This window comes from Dipodomys merriami, unplaced genomic scaffold, assembly GCF_024711535.1.
Source record: "Dipodomys merriami isolate MVZ:Mamm:240054 unplaced genomic scaffold, mDipMer1.0.p SCAF_6, whole genome shotgun sequence".
In the NCBI taxonomy this organism is placed as follows: domain Eukaryota; kingdom Metazoa; phylum Chordata; class Mammalia; order Rodentia; family Heteromyidae; genus Dipodomys; species Dipodomys merriami.
Window position 1 is genome coordinate 48,822,575 of NW_027206179.1, and position 17,684 is coordinate 48,840,258.

General features: G+C 34.4%; 1 protein-coding gene across 4 annotated transcripts in view; it reads right to left on the bottom strand.

Annotated features, from left to right (window-relative positions):
* The window catches only part of Tdrd3 (tudor domain containing 3), a 113,650-nt gene that overhangs the window by 48,441 nt on the left and 47,525 nt on the right, over positions 1-17,684 (bottom strand). For all 4 annotated transcript variants that reach the window (XM_070002881.1, XM_070002880.1, XM_070002882.1 and 1 more), the window contains exons 4-6: positions 5,460-5,620; positions 3,274-3,415; positions 2,242-2,313 (exon numbers count right to left, since the gene is read on the bottom strand). In XM_070002881.1, coding sequence (XP_069858982.1) covers positions 2,242-2,313; positions 3,274-3,415; positions 5,460-5,620 — 375 coding nt within the window. The remainder of the gene's footprint in view (positions 1-2,241; positions 2,314-3,273; positions 3,416-5,459; positions 5,621-17,684) is intronic.

The following is a 17,684-nucleotide window of genomic DNA, read 5'->3' on the forward strand; positions in this document are numbered from 1 at the left end:
ACATTGTTATTAATGTACATGCATTTAAGTATCTATGAATTCACAAACTAAAAGCTAAAAACACATGTCTCAATAACAATAAAATACTTATGGTTGATGTTGGTTTCTCCTTTTTTCTTTAGGCAGTACTGCAATTTGAATTCAGGACCTTGCGCTTGCTAGGCTAGCATAATACCACCTCCAGGCCCATTTTCCACTGGTTATTTTTACGACAGGATCTTGCTCCCATCCAGAAACCTGCCTGAGACCTAATAGAGCTACTGTCATCATTTCTGAGATCACAGGATCACTGGCTTCCCTCCATGGGGACAGTCTCTCACAAACTGTTCTGCCTGAGCTGTCTTGGAACCATGAACTTCCCACTCTCAGCTTGAGATGACAGCATGTGCCACTGACCCCAACTATAGATTGAGAAGGGGGAGAAAGGGAGGCGAGGGAGAGTGTCTCACAACCTTTTCTAACCCACGTGGCCTTGAACAGAGATCATCCCATTCTCAGCCTCCCAAACAGGTACTATTGCTTGGTTTTTTTGGTGTTTTAAGTTTTGATTTTTAGTTTCATAAAATAAATTAAGAAATCCTTGCCTAAAAACAGCCATGAACTGTGCTCTCATTTCCAGTTCTACTAGTAAAAACCCTATTTTTAAAGAAAAAAAAATTTTCTTATTTCAATAGCAAGAAGGTAAAGGAAATCTTCCTAAACTTGTCATACAGTTTTGTGCAATTCAAATTTTCAGCAACATGTTATTGATAATAATACAAAACTAGTATCATCTATCTTTACCTATGAAGAACATTGCAATATGTTACACAAGAAAGTTTCAGAAAGAACGTCATAAAATTATACTAATGAAACTTCTTAATCCCCCAAAAGCTATACAGCATACTCCAAGTTCATGAAAATAAATCATAAGTCTTTCCAAAAACAAATCATTTTTAATGCCTGAAGTAATTTATTAAAGAGAAATACTATCATTAAAATTCTTCAGGGAAATTCTTTCAAATATCTCACTTTTTACTTTCAAATATGTTATTTTCAAATATGTTTTATATATAGAGAGAGAGAGAAAGACAGACAGACAGAGTAATGTTTTGTTCCTTGTTTCACTGGGCTCGTTTTTTTAATTTTATTGAGAGAATATCATCTTAGGCCACATATGGGACCTCAAATCTCCTTTTATTTCAACTGTCTCTTGTTCCAAAATAAAGGAAAAAATACATTTTAAAAATAATTTCAAAATTTCCATGATACAAGAATGACTCCAATTTAATTCAGAGCAGACTTTAAATACAGGGCTTTCAGAGATGTCAGTCAACTGATTCTACCTCATCTTTTAATCCAGATACCTTTTTTTCATACTAAATTTATTTTAGAATAAAAACTACACTTGGTTATTGAACGACAGCACTCTTTCCTACCTTTACACCCCCAAACCATCTTCACTCTCAGGCATCTCTCTCAAAGAATATTAAAGAACAAATACAAAGCAGATTGAGTATGACATTTTGGTGGCACCCTGAGTAAAAGAGCAAGCTGGCACAGAGCTGCTCATGGACTTGCCAGGGCTAAAGCAAGGATGGGCTAGAAGAGATGGTTGGGACTGCAACTTCATGCATGCTGAGCACACTGAGAAGACACACATATTGGCTGCTATGAAGCAGCACTTCTCAGCAATGGAGCTAAAAAACAGACAGGCTAAGAATTAGTACTTGTGTGGTAGAAAAGAAAAACACCAACTGGAAATAAAATGAAGTCTCTGGCCAGACATGTATTTGAATCAAGGCAGAAGCCTCAAATCTTGGAAAATTGTAACATACTTTTGTCTTCTTACTTTCTGATTTCCATTTTACAAAGCCCTTTCTTAACTGAAGAGAAGGGTTGGGTTGGGTTGGGAGGGACAGGGAGAATAATGAAGGGAGAGACATCAGTCATGATGCAAAGGACTTATAAACTGACATGCTGAATAGTAAACCTTTTGTACAACTACATAAGGAAATACAAATATAATTTTCTTATGGAAAGTCCTTTGCCTTACCATATCTTAATTACTTGGAAGTTTTTCTTCAGATATGGCTGTTCATTGGTTCAGTCTTTGAAGTAACAAAATTCTTAAATTCCTTCAACTTTCATTTTCCTTATAACTTCTAAATAAACGGCTCAGCACTAAACTAATCACAGTTTAAATACAATGAAAAATACTTTATGCTATTTAAATTCATCTGCCAACATGAAAGTCATTACCTGTCCAAAAGGCACAAAAGGAGGTGGTCCACCTTCAGTCCCAATATTACTTCTATTGTGTTTTGACAAGCTCTGTGAAAAAAAAATCATTCTTCCATAAAAATATACTGACAATGTTTATAAAGCATCAGGAACCTACTGCTTTGAGTAGATTATTGTAAGAAACAGGAAAGGGCCTTCTCTAACTTGTTTCAGACTACAGAATAGAAAGTATCTTATTATTTTAGGAATTCTTTCCTCATCTTTCCTGACCAAAGCACACATTCACACACAATTTTCAGAAAAACTTTATTAGGCAGTTCTTAGTGGAAAAACAGATCTCCTCAACAATTAGGAAAGTCAGAGATAATACTTTAGCCAAAAGGATTTCATTTGAAAGCATATAGCCTTAAAAAAAAAAAAAAAGGCCAGGTACCAGGGCTTACACTTGTAATCACAGATATTTGGGAAGATGAAAACAGAACAGCAGTTTTGAGGTGAGCCTAGGCAGAAACTCTGAAAAATCTCTTCTCAATTATTAGGAGCTGGATGTGGTGATGTATACTTGTCATCTTTGCTACTGTGAAGCCTACGAGAGGCAGCCCATGCCCAGGCATGTGCCCAGGAACACTCCTGGCCAAGAAGAGACACCCTATCTCAAAAATTTCCACCAGAAAGTGAGGCTGGAAGTGTGGCTCAAGCAGTTTAGAGCACCAAAATTCAAATCCCATTATCATAAAAAAGTACATAAGACTAAGAAAAAATATTACATTTAGAATGAAATTCTTAGAATTAAAATTTGCTAGCAAAAATCATATTGATAAAGGTGATTTTTTCTAGTTATTTATAGAGATCGATTGCTACAGTTTATAAAATGGAAGCTCATTCAATTAAAATAAATATTCTCAATGTTTTAAAACAATTCATACTTTGGCTTGGTACTAATGGACTCACTAAGAAAAGAGCTTTAAATAAACAGCTCCCTATAATAACGGAATGAAATAAAAAGCATGTAGTATTTTAAAACAGAAACCATTTTTAGGTGATACTTACTCTTTGTAACTCCCACTTGTCAATAAGGTGTTCTACTTCTCCACCAAGAACTGTGGTATTGGAGTCATTCAAGAGCAGGAATCCATTTTTTATGTCAACAATGCCCGAGAGCTTAATTTTAGTGCCAGGTGGTGTGTTCAAGCTAATGCAAAGGAAGAAAAGTTATTTTAAAATACATGGAAGCTCCTCCCCAAACTGGAATTCAGTCTTACAGGAAAAATTAATCAAGTTCTTAAAATAGTACTTCACATCAAAAGTACTGCTTGGGAGACTAGCTAAAGAACACCAGTAGATCACAAGGGAGGAAGATTAGGTGTAAAAGTCTCACTTTCTACCTTAATGGCAAAGAAGTGAGCTTCAATTAATGTGTGTGTGAATAATAATATTCAAAATGTAAAGACAAATATAACAAAAGATAGGAACACACTTCCTCAACTATACCATACTATACATTTGCCTTATTTTGCCTGAGCTTTGGCTGTATTAAATTTAGCTTTGGCTAAAATTAAAATTTTACTGAAGAAAAGATTATCTGACTGATAATAACCCGAGAAATTGGCTACCACAATACCTAAAAAATAATGTTCATATTTGTTAAAATCTAGTTTAAGATCAAATGATAATTAACTACATACAAAAACCTATTTAACAGGTGACCGATGAGTTTATATTGAGTGAAAAAGCTCAAAAGAATCAGAACAGCAAATGGAAGCACATAAAATGACTCAGAAAGGAAAATAAAGGACAAGTGTTTACAAATATCCAATGAAATTTCTCACCTCACACAATAGCACAAATTGCCTTAACAGAGGCCATGAGGATAAAGGTAACCTGTTCCCTTCCTTTTTACTGTCTGAGACATTCTAATGCAGTTCTCAAAACACCTCTCATAGAAGAATCAAAAGGAGTGGAATTGCTGTCCTAGGAAGTAGGAGGCACACAAAGCTCCCGGCCTTGAACCATTTCCAAAGGGAACACACTATCCTACAAACCTTTGTTAGAAAACTGAACAGTGTGATAACACACCATTATTCACAATTTACTAATGAAATCAGAAAGATATCATGACAGGTTTTTCTTTTAGTTTCTAGTCTTTTGTGGTGGTCCTCAGGCTCAGGGCCTGGGCCCTTCCCTTGGCTTTTTCCCTCAAGGCTAATGCTCTACCACTTGAGCCACAGCTCCACTTCTAGCTGTTTTTGGTGGCTAGATGGAAATAAGATTCTCACAGAATTTCCTTCCTGGGCTGTCTTTGAACCATAATTCTTTTTTTTTCTTTTTTATTGTGAAAATACTGTACAAAGGTGTTACAATTACATGGCAAGATAATGAGTACATTTCTTATTAAGCATTGCAGCCTCCTCCTTTGTTTCCCCTTCCCATCCCTTCCCAGCCTCCCCCTCCTCCCCCTCCCGCACCAAAGCTGTAAAGTTCATTTTTTGATATAACGACTTGTACATCTCATTGTTGCAATGGGTCCACCTGTATTTTTTAATTACTTATTTTATTGTGAAAATACTGTACAAAGGGGTTACAGTTACATGAGCAAGGTAATGAGTACATTTCCTGAACTAGTATTACGGACATGAAATACCAGTGCATAGCACCAAAACATGTTCAAAGAGGTCCTTTTTGTTTATAAACACCTAATCACCTAAAATTTCAAGAAAAAAAAATGAAATTGTTAGTCTTCATAAAAGAGTATCATTTTGCTGGGCGCTGGTAGCTCATGTCTGTAATCCTAGCTACACAGGAGGCTGAGATCTGAGGATCGCCATCCAAAGCCATCCCGGACAAAAAATTCCATGAGACTCTTATTGCCAATAAACCCACTCAGAAAACCAAAGTGCAGCTGCGGCTCAAGTGGTAGAGTGCTAGCTTTTAGTTGAAGAGCTGAGGGACAGTGCCCAGGCCCAGAGTTCAAGCCCAACAACTGACCAAAAAAAAATTATATATATATATATATATATATATATATATATATATATAGTTTTTATAATAACACTAATCATAAAATGCTATTCTTAACTATGTTCTACACAAAGCTGAAATACAAACCTCTGTAATTTCTTCAGAAAAACTGTAATATGCACTTAAGATTTCATTCCTTTTTTTTTCAAAGTTCTTAACACATAATCAGTTTTGAATAGCAGCTTCAAACATATAACAAATGCAAAAGTGCTCATCACCTTATTTTTGGCATATAACTAAATTCTACTGCTGTGCAACTTGTATGACCATCCGTCATCTGCAAACGCAGCATCCTTGGTGCAGCCTGAGATTCTTCGTTATCCTTTGGTGCAGCAACATTGCGAATTTTTTGGATTTGTAAAACACACGGACCTTCAAGCTGTCAAAACACAAAAGAACAAAAATTACTTTCTAGTCATGTCTTCCTTGTCATTTACAGTCTCTCTTTTCCATAATGGTTATGCACTATGATTTATAAAGATAACTTCAATTAAGATCAAATCTGAAATGATATGTATTGCATTGTGTATGTTTTTTTTTGTTTTGGAATGTAAAGATAAAATTTCAAAAACCTTCCCTAAAGAACAGTTTTTTTAAATAGTTCATTTTTATATAGTAATAAGGAAGCCCTAGGAAAAGTTATCTTGCTGCATAAAATTGGATTAATTTGATGCATTTAAGTCTTGTGTGCTCTAAATGTCTCTTTTGCATCACTTACCATATACATTAAGGGACATTCTGAAGATAAAGAACTTGGTGATTTTTTTAAGGGATATCAACTCTTGTATCAGCTGTTCAAAGTTGCTATTCAAACTTCAAGTTTAAAGTGCTCCCTCTTGTGGTGTAATGAAGAGCACATACCACAAAGTTAAAACTATAAAATCTGAAAAGTGTGAATTATACTTGACCTTAGTTCCACATTTTCTTTTTGGAATGATATTAATGATATTAGGTCTATACAAAATTTTGTATAATATTTGTTTACAGTATGGAGAAAAAATACTTTTGCTGGTAAAATTCAACCAAGAACAAAAATGAACCAATGTACTAACTATAAAATTTAAAGTTTTATATAACAAAATGTTTATAGTGAACTTTGAAAATGAAAATAAAATCTACTTGCTTGTAATGGAAATGAATTTAATAGAAATGATTATGCCCACAAAATAAAACGTATCTTTAAGTAGTCCATAGTCAAGGGAAAGGGCATTTTTAAACAAGCAAAATATTTCTTTTTTTAATTTTAATTTTTATTTTTTTATTGTGAAAATACTGTACAGAGGGGTTACAATTACATGGGCAAGATAATGAGTTCATTTCTTATCAAGCATTGTAGCCTCCTCCTTTGTTTCCCCTTCCAATCCTCCCCCCGCCCCCCCCACCCAATCCTCCCCGCTACCCCCCCCGCTGTATATAAAATTTATATTTTTAGAAACAAGAAATATAGAATAGTTATCAATTATTAACAAGCATTTTGTCATCAAACATTAATCTTTGTTTCTTGAGCTGTATGATACCAAATTAGAAATTTTCTACTCCATATTCAACAGTCTTTTGCCTGCAAAAGAATAATTTGGTTATAAATTTATATCTAGAAAACATAATTAAGGAAAAAAGTACCTAAAATTCCATAATTTTCAGTTATGGCAAAGAATTACAAACAACAAAGTTCAAAATCCTTAACAAGTAGCAGTAACTTGCTAATTCAGAGCAAACTTTTCTTTGGCTTTGTTAATGTGACAAATTAAATTATAGGCAGATTATGATAATTGTTTGTCATTCCCTTTTTTAGTAGTTTGTACCTAGTTAATTAAACCCTAGGTGAAAAATATCTTGCTTATATTGCTTAATATGACCTACCAATCGGATGCCATTTAAATTTGGATTTAACTAAAATTAAACTAAATCAAAACTAAAATTGTTCAACTGCACTAATCATATTAAGTATTGTATATGTAAAAGCAGACAGACCACTTACATGGTTACAAATGTCCACTAGACAATCAAGAGATGTCCTATTCATTTGTGTTTAAACATGACTTGTACATGCTAAGAACATAAGAGGAAAACACTTAAGTAGGATAGGAAAACATGTTTCTATTTAATTTTTAGTAAGAAAGTGAAGACCACTTTGCTGCTCTCAGACACTTCTGTTTGACCATAAGAACAAAATGTTGGGGTGTGTCAGGTAAGAATACTGGCTCCAAACTTTTGACATGTTCTAGCAAGGAGCCATTATGTTGCCTAATTAATGCTGGCCTCTACATCCCTTTTAGTAAACTGAATAGATAGGGCCAAAAGACAGGTCCACATGGGACCTATAAATGTCACCTAATGTGGGAAAAGAGTCTTTTCAGTTATAAAGTAAGTATCCACAAAATAGGTCCAAAATAGGAATCTATGGATTACCGTAAAAAATATTATACCAATTAGAAAGTCAGATACAGATGCTAAGAAAAGGCAGATTTAAAGAAAATATGAAAGATTATACAGATATTCAGAATAATATATACAAGGTGGCTATATTTAAGATCAATACAGAAATATCTATTATATTTCTAAGTACAAGAAACAAATAGAAATGATAGTAATTTTTAACAGTTCTCACAATAATGAGAGAAAGTTCCAGAAGTAAAATCAGCCAGTGGCTCATGCCTATAATCCTAGCTACCAAGGAAGCTGAGATCTGAGGATCACAGTTGGAAGACAGCCCAAGGAAGAAATTCTATGAGACTTTTATCTCTAATTAGCCACCAGAAAACTGGTAGAGCACAAGCCTTGAGCGCAAAAGCTCAGAGACAGCACCCAGAGACAAGCCCCACAACCAAAAAAGATAAAAGAAAAAAAAAATACAACCTATTTACTTTCAATACATTTTGACACTACAGAAAAGCTCAATGAAGAGATATATCCAGCCATTTCACACTAATTCATAAGAACTATTTACCTGCATTTCTTTTTAATTTGTAAGTTACACATTTGTAATTTACAAGTCCCTCGGTGGGAATGCTGCACTACAGAAAACAACAAATGCTCTAAGTCGAGGCTCTTTTTGTTCTTTCTCCTCTTTAGATAAGCAGTTTACCAGCATTTTACTGGTAATGCACTATCTAAAGATAGTCATTTCCTTTGAACTCATCTGTAGATGAGTTTAATCTTCAGGAGATTATCATTTGATTCTCAAGTTCTATAGGAGGAAAAAAACAGCCTGAGGAATAACAGGCTAACCACAACATAAAAATATCTGGTAATTTCAAATGCCATTAAGGACATGGTTCAAATAAATTTTGTATACATTAGTGAAGGTAATATAAACTGATGCAACTGCTTTGCAAAAATAACTTGGCACTATCTTATAAAGTAGAACACTAGCCTAAGTTTATCATATATTCATTCAATTCCTGTGGAACACTTTCACATGTTATCAGGAAACATTTACAAATAAAGTAAACATACAGATGCACATTTATAATTCCATCTACTTATTTTTTTAGCGTGGTAGTCCACTCCTGTAACCCTAAGCATCTTGGGAGACATAAGAGGAAACAAAGGTTGAGGCTAACCCAGAAAAAGTTAGACTCCAGCCAAGGCAGAGATGCATACTTGTAGTCCAAATTACTCAAGAGGTAGTACAGGTAGGAGGATCCAGGGGAAAAAGTTCAAGACTATCTACAAAATAAATAAAGTAAGTATGGGGAAGAGGACATGATAGAAGGGATGTGATTGGTTGGAATGTATTGTAATCATGTTGGAAATGCAACAATAAAATCCCTCACTCTGTATTATTAACATAACCCAATAAAAATAAACAAAATAAACAAAAATGGTAGAGGCCTTGTCAAGCAAGTGCAAGGATCTAAATTCAAACACAGTATTACAAAAATTAATAGTCTTCTGATGAAACTGGAAATATATTTTAGTGGTAATAATAACCTAATACACAGAATAAGTAATTACTTATTTAAATCCTTACTAGTATTTAGCTTTTTAATATTTTCATAGTTTAATAATATACATGAGAAAATATATATCACATATTTATTAGTTATATTAAATGATAAATAGAAACTATCATGTAATATAAGTTAATGATAAATGTAAGTCTATCATGTCAATTAGCTTCAAAACAATTACAGTTTATAACAATTGCATATATAAGTGAAATATTCTTAAATATTATGAAAAAATCAAAAACCCCAAATTCACAACAGTTGTTTCTTGGTATGGGAAGAGGTGGGGATCTATAAGCAAAATAGAACTATGATTAATAAGCAGAATAGTTGAAATGTTCTACCTCCTAAATCAGAAAGAGGATTCACAGATGCTTGCTCACTTCATTGTTGAGTTTTGCAATATATATCTACTTGTATGTATCAACTATTCAAATAATTAACATGAGGTTTAAAAACTGAAACATTGAGCAATTCATTCAAATATCAGAATTGGAGAATGAGAACCACAACCCACAGCATCAAAATCAAACTACAGAACTAAATTGATGGAAGCGATATGCTAGTTAAAAACATTTCTGAGAGGGGACAATGGAGAAGCCATAATTTATAGAATTTGACAATTTCTCTAGGCAATAAAAAATGATCAATAAAATATAACTATAGTCTGAACTGGAGACATAAACTGGAAGAGGCTAGTCTAGCACTCAGAGAGCATCTAGCACTGTGCTAGATCACGGACATGATCTCACTAGCTCTGGACACTTACCCAAGCATTGCTATCCCAGAAACGAAGACTTGCTTCAATCCTAAAACTACCAGATGATTGTTATAGTTCCTGTCTACAGCAGCTCCACATAACTAGCAGGCCTGAAGGATCTATACACAAGGTAGATTCAAAAGAAACTGGAGAGAAAGGATCTACCATTTTCTTCTCTTCCACTAAACATCGTGAGATAGCTAATTCTCCCAAACCGGAGCAAATGTAGTGTCTAGTCTTCACAAATGTCAACTAAACTACACTCATATATGGACTATTACCAGCCAAGTAAAAATAGTTTTTTGTGTTTTCCAAAAATAGCTTTCTGTGTTTTCCAAATTACAAAAATATTAAATACACTGTTTGCAGTATGTACACATATATACAAACATATATACATTATGCACATACACTATACATATATTTGACATAAGGTAGAAAGATGTTTGTGAATACACGCGTGTATGTAGACTCTAAGGCTTAACTATGCCTACACAGGGGATTTGTCCTCTATTCCCTGAGTAAACATTGCCTATCTACAAGTTAACAGTCCAGCAAAAAGGCCACTTCTCCCTGCTCCCAACTAAGCTGAGATGGCTGTCCCTTTGTTGTATATCCTTCCTATGCATTTGCTTCACTATCTTCCCACTGTTGACTCCCTAATCTCTTAGGAGGCTGTGTGTTCCAAGAAGGCATGGACCCTCTCTTGCTGATTTCTCTTTCCCTTTCAGATAGCACAAACCCACATTCAAAACTGCTTAACAAATCCAGGCACCGGTGACTCACGCCTGTTATCCTAGTTACTCAGGAGGCTGAGATCTGAGGTTCACAGTTCAAAGCCAGCACAGGCAGCACAGTCCATGAGACTCTTATCTCCAATTAACCACCAGAAAACTGGAAGTGGTGCTGTGGTTCAAGTGGTAGAGTGCTAGCCTTGAGCTAAAGAGCTGAAGGACAGCACCCAGGCCCAAAGTTCAAGCCTCACATCCGACCAAAAAAAAAAAAAAGAGCAAACAAAAAAACTGCTTAACAGAGATGTAGCTCAAGAACTAGAGTGCTTGCTATCAAGCATGAAAGCTCCAAGTTCAATTCCTAATATCCCATGTCCCCACACACAACTCTATTTATTTAAAATCATTTATCATTATCTTAACTATTTAGCATTTATTAGATATGCCAGGAAATGTAGCAGAAACTTTGCACAAGGCTTAATTTACCTCTGGAAATGAAAAGTACCTTAGGTTCAATTGTGTATCTTAAATGAGAAACCTGAAGGCAGTGGGTAAACAAAATACTTTTCAGGTCACCCAGCTATTATGAATCAGAATTCAGACTCAGATCAGTCTCACTTCAAATCTAGTCAGTGTTTTATTATACATTCTAAAATTAATTCTAAATAGGCCATGAGAATTCATTTTAAAAATTATTTCTGTTCAAAAGAGGTCAAGAAAATTAGAAAAGATATGGCACCAGAGTTGCAAACTGAAGAATAAATAGCAGTCTGTCAGACAGGCAGGCAGGGAAAACCACTCAAGTGCTGTGGTAACAAGGCTGCCATGTTGGGGAAGCAGCAGTTCAGCAGCACTAAGGAGGTAAGCTCTAAGGAGGTGGCAATAAGTTCTGTTTTCAGTGTTTTGTTTAAAGGTTATATTCATAATATATTTAAATAATTTAACCTGAGATGTAGCATAGCAAGTGCTTAAAACTGCTTTTTCTGAAAATCCCTGATTCTTTATTGGGCTCACAAATTAACTAAAAGTAGGAGAGAAGCTCAATATTTGTTTCCACTTTGCATTGGCCTTCTTTGCCTTAAGCCATGCACCTTACAGCCACCTTGGAATCCAGAAAGGACAGAACTGACAGATTCTTACAAAATATTGTGGGGGGTACAGGGAGGAATACCCCCAAAGAAAGTAACAGCAGAGCCTCCTCGGGAAAGCTCCCCCTCCCAAGCAAAGAGAAGATAATGACCGACTATGACTGCTATTTTATTAACCTTTCATTATTTACTACAAATTAAGGTTCCTTTAAACTAAAAACGTCTGTTTACACATAAAAATTCTAACATAGCAAATAGCTTTCTCTAATCAATCATGAGTACTTTCAAAAATCAAACCCAAGGAGAGTGAGCGTTGTGGGACTCATAACCAAAAAGTAATAGATACTGTAACTACTGTGTCACTTACCAATTTCCACTTCTCTATCCTTTACTTCTCTTTCTTTTACTCACAGAGAGAATTTTATTTTTAATTATAAGAAGAGTAATATATATTAGGTGAAGTCATTTAAATTCCTCAGAAGTCCTATTAATAATTACTAATAAGCACCAATAAAGCACAAAGCCAGTTTCAGTAATTCATTTTTCTGAAAATAAAAGTCTTTGTCTACTTTTAGTAACTGGCTAAAAGAAACATGCTAAACTCTATTATTTAGCAAAGACTAAATTATCATAAAGTAAGCATTCACCGAGTTTTTAATTAAACGTGATCCTTTCTCCAATTATTTTTTTATTTTTTAAATAAGTTTTTTATTGTGAAAATACTTTACAGAGGGGTTACCATCACATGAGCAAGGTGAAGCACATTATGGGTCTCATTCACTCATTTTGAATTTTGAGGCAGTGCTTCCATCTTGTGGTTAAGGTCTGTATTGCTAAAATTGTAAGCCAGTCACTTGTAAAAATTAGGTTTTAAACATATTTCATGTTTAAAAAGCATAGTCAAGAGAGAGAGGAGGAACAAATACAATTATAAAATTGAATGAATACAAAATTAAGAAAACTGAGAGGAGAGGTGAAGTTGGGAGGGAGAAGGAGAATAATGAAAGAGGTGACAATGATCAAGAAACATGGTATTCATATACTTCTTTATTAAATGGCAACTCCTTAATACAACTACTTAAAAAATGAAAATAAAATTATTTTAAAAGCATATACAATCTGTCAGTCCTAAAATTCAGATAAAAATTAAACACCAGATCAAGCACCTCTCCTGCTAGGTTTCCACTCTAAAGTATACAAACATCCTCACGTAGCTAGATTGGTAAGAAATCATTTTAAGCTACATTATAATTAATATTCACACTCAGCTTTAAAATGTTATGATAATAATAACTACAACAAAATATAAAACTCAGAGAATGTGAAAAATACGACACAATTACATTTCCTTCATATTATGACCAATTTTTGGTCTACAAGTCTCTAAGTTTTCCAAGGCCTGGTGGTATCAGAAATACAAAAGGCTATCCTGATCTTCATAAAGGAGATGCATATGACCTTCCTATCACACAGTCCTCCACTCTTATGATCTACAAGGCCTTAGAACTGAACACGGAGTACCTAAGAGAAAATGCAGCGTAGACTCAGGAACCTGAAAGAAAACTGACATTGTCACAACTTTTGAAGTTGTCTGAACCTTTGTATTAAGTTACAAAGGAACACTGTGAATAAAATATAGGAATTACAAAATAATGTTAGGAAAAGGATGAAAAAAGCCTGAGGAAAATCATTACACTAATTAGTGATAAAAGTTATTTGCAACTTTTTGTCATTTTTATTTTCTCCCAAAATACTCAATAACAATAGTGATTATTTTGATTTCAGATTCCAAACTCCCATGCCCAGCTGAATGCTCAGATGTGTCTTAGACAAAGAAGTGAAAGCTCAATGTATCCAAAATTAACTAACTTCTAACTATATACCTACAATCTTTCTTACCTGATCAGAAATCTACCTGCTTTCCATTCTCTTTCTCAGTTTTCCAACTGCTGAAGGTAGTATTACCCAAGTCTTTTATAATTATAATTAATTGTAGCACAGGCCATGTGAGTAATTACTTTTGGCCTTTCAGTACAGGAAATTTAAAGACTCTTCTACACTTTAATCTACAACTGGTATTACTGATCAGTGTTGGGAGAGTTCCAATGTGCTGTACTGGGTTTTACTCCTAATTGAACGAGCTTCCAAAGGGTTTGAAAGATATATTTGGAATGCCTTTTCAAAAAGGCCACCCAGTGTGGATACAGTTGGCTCCCACGAAGTTCTCCTTTCTCTTGCTTCTTAAAATATGGGGCAAATACCTCTGATCCTCATTTTTACCTATAGCTTTCTCTTTCAGAAATGGTAGTATCTCAAGCAATCTTGGAATATAGTAGAATCAGTCAGAGTAGGGATTTATTCTAGCTTTAATTCTACTTCAGAGAAGAGTCAAATAAGTTGTAGAATGCTATGTTCGGGCATTTGGTCAAAACTGAAAAAATAATCACAAATCCATTTGCCTTACTTCATTCACTGAATTTCCTTGGGAATCCCTCAATAACAAGAAACCTAAATAAGGTAGTGAAAATGCATGCATCCTAAATTGTTCATCACCCTCAAGAATTTCCATATGCATGGGCTGAGAAGGTGGCTCAGTGGTAGAGCGCTTGCTTTCCATGCATGAGGCCCTGGGTTGGATTCCTCAGCACCACATAAGCAAAAAAAAAAAAAAAAGCTGGAAGTGGCGCTGTGGCTCAAGTGGTAGAGTGCTAGACTTGAGCTGAAGAGCTGAGGGACAGTACCCAGGCTCAGAGTTCAGGCCCCACAACCGGACCCAAAAAAAAAAAAATTTTTTTTTAAAAGAATTTCCATATGCACTACACCATATTCAGATCTTAAGATTTGCTTAATTCTTCAAAGTCATAAGGAAACAATACTTAAATAAGAAAATTAAAACCTACCAAGATTAAATAACTTGCCAAAAGTCACAAAAATGAATAGGATTTAAATCCACGCTGGCAATTGCACCTATGTCTTCAATCTGTTACAATTCCCCTACTGCTTTACTTCTCTCCACACAATGGGAACCATGCCTCCTCTGCTTTTTGGGACAGCTAGCCTATCATCTATTTAAATTTTTCTAAAATTACTTTCTGGAAGGTTGGTTTCTAGTCTGTTGTGCTGGAAAGTTAACTGGGTAACTCAAATCTCTTTCATATACTCTCTTTCTCCATCACTACCTTTCTTACTTTCTTAATTTATAAAAAGAAAAGTAGAAAATATTAACTTAGATCATAATCAGATCTACTCAAGAGATACTCAAGTTACTTATTGAAATACGGAGAGAGAACAAAGGAAGAGGTGACACTGTTCAAAAAGAACAATACTAATTACCTGACTTATATAACTATGCATTACCTCTGTACATCACCTTTATAATAACAAGATATATATTTTCAATGAAAGAGGATTTAAAAAAAAGAAATACTCAATGAAACCCTAAAGCTTCTGCTTCTCAACTAAAAAACTATAATATAGTTAAGTGACTGGTGATTCTGGAGTCACTCCTTTATTTCAATCACTATTAATATATACAACACTATAATAATAGTAGAGGCAAAAGAAGAGTATATTTCACTAACTCTTAGTATACAAAGAGACAAAGCAATCCATTTCATGTAAAAAATATATTCCTTGAACATATGCTTTAAAAAAACAGCTATTATTTATGTCATGTAGACTGTTAATGATTGGCAAATAAAATGACCAACACCTATGTGTCAGTTTAACTTCTATGAAAACTGTTTCTCTAAATATCTTCATAAACAAGAGAGAATCTGGGGTAATGTCAGAAGCAGGTAAGGGAAGAAAAAGTGTATTAATGAAGAGAAGAAAAGACATCTAATAATTTGTTTCATGTCAAAGGGAACTATTTTATTTCTATTCATTGTATATATAAAGTCACATTAGCATTAAGAAAGCACATTTTAGATCAGGAAGTTTTAAGGTTTTGTTGCTGTCATCTCCATTTAAAGGTCTTTTTAAAAAAGCTACTGCACAAATCATTTAGAAACAAAGTGTTGAAAAAGTAGAGGGAGCAGAAAAGCCTGTCATCACTGTATCCAGTAAGCTCATAACAGAGCTAGGCTCTTAACCTCTCAAAAGAAAGTAGATAATCTGCAACATAGTGTCTTGTACTGCACATCTCATTGTTACAACAGGTCAAACTGTATCCTTGTTTAAGCATTTTGTTTTTTCCCTGCCCCTCCCCAAATTAGAGAAGTGTATATACAAGATGCAGGGCATTGACATCAAATACAGTGAAAACGGGGGTTATACCATGGGGCAGGAACATACAAAGCAACAATGGTACATTATAAATATGTTAGAAACAATAGCAAGAAAGAAAAAACCACTTATGTCCCTATCTTGGGGTTCATTTCACTTAACATCATCTTATCTTGTCATATGTACATAGCTTTTCACCTTTTCTGTTTGTCCCAGACATATACTAGTTATTGCAAATAAGGGAAACCATGGAACCTATGTTTCTTTGGACCTGGCTTACTTCACTTAATATAATTTTTTCCAAGTCTTTATATTGTCTAACAAATGAGGCGATGTCATTCTTTCTGATGGAGATATAGAATTCCATTGTGTGTGTGTGTATATATATATATATATATATATATATATATATATATATATATATATACCACATTTTCTTGATCCATTCATCTACTGAGGGGCATCTGGGTTGGTTCCATATCTTAGCTATGGTAAATAATGCTGCAATAAACATAGTTGTGCTGGCAGCTTTAGTATGGCCTTGTTTGTGATCATTTGGGTAAATGCCCAAAGGTGGGATTGCTGGGTCATAAGGAAGTTCTATGTGGAGTCTTTTGAGGAACCTCCATACTGCTTTTCAGAGTGGTTGAACAAGTTTACACTTGTTCAAGATGTACTTGTGGAGGTGGGAGGGAAGAGATGGTAGGGGAAAAACAAAGGAGGAGGCAACAATGCTTGATAGAAGTGTACTCATTACCTTGCTCATGTAACTGTAACCCCTCTATACAGTATTTTTACAATAAAAAAAATCTTTTCCAAAAGACTTGAGTCTCCAAAATATGCCATGTTATTTGGAAAGAAAAGAGTTACAGAAATACACATACACATACCATGTGTATACAAATATATACACCACCACACCGCACCACATCACATAAATAATATATACTAGGGTTGAATCTAATGTTTTTTTTCCTAAATGTAATGTTCATTTAAGGGCTGGAGGCAGCGTGCAAGGGGTTGAGCACTGTTATGGCCCTGATTTCAAACTCTAGTACTGCCTAAGTAAATAATTAAAAATAGCTAAAAATTTTAAAAAAGAAAGTAGATAATCTACAATCCAAAGCTCCATTTTTAAAATTCAAACTAGCATAAGGATATACTTTGATTTTTCTTCTGCTTCCTGTGGAGAATTAATGTACTCAAGATTAATGCTCAATCTGGGAGTCCTACAATCCAGTATGCTTCCCTAACCAGCATAAACATCTGCTAGAAACTTGTTCAAAATGCAAATTCTCAGGCTCCCTCTTACTTCAATGGCATCAGAAAGTCATGCAGGGGCAAAGATAGTTTAGGTTCAGCAATATGTACTACAGTCAGATCTCATGACAATTAAGGTGTAAAAGTCAATGAATTACCACTATAACCAAAAGAAAAAAACAGTATAATGAAGATCGTGGAAATCTTGAGATGAAAACTTGAGCATGAAGCAACCAAGACAGATAGCTTTAGCAAAGAAAAACCTATGGCAATGGCATCCACAAATCTGCAAGACTACAATTTGTCACAAGGAAATCAAAGTTCTCTATTCTCCTTGAGAAAATATACAGAAGACCTTGGACTTCATGGTGCAACATAAGAAATCAGTTTAAAATATAATTAATATTTGCTCACAAAGTGTTGTTAA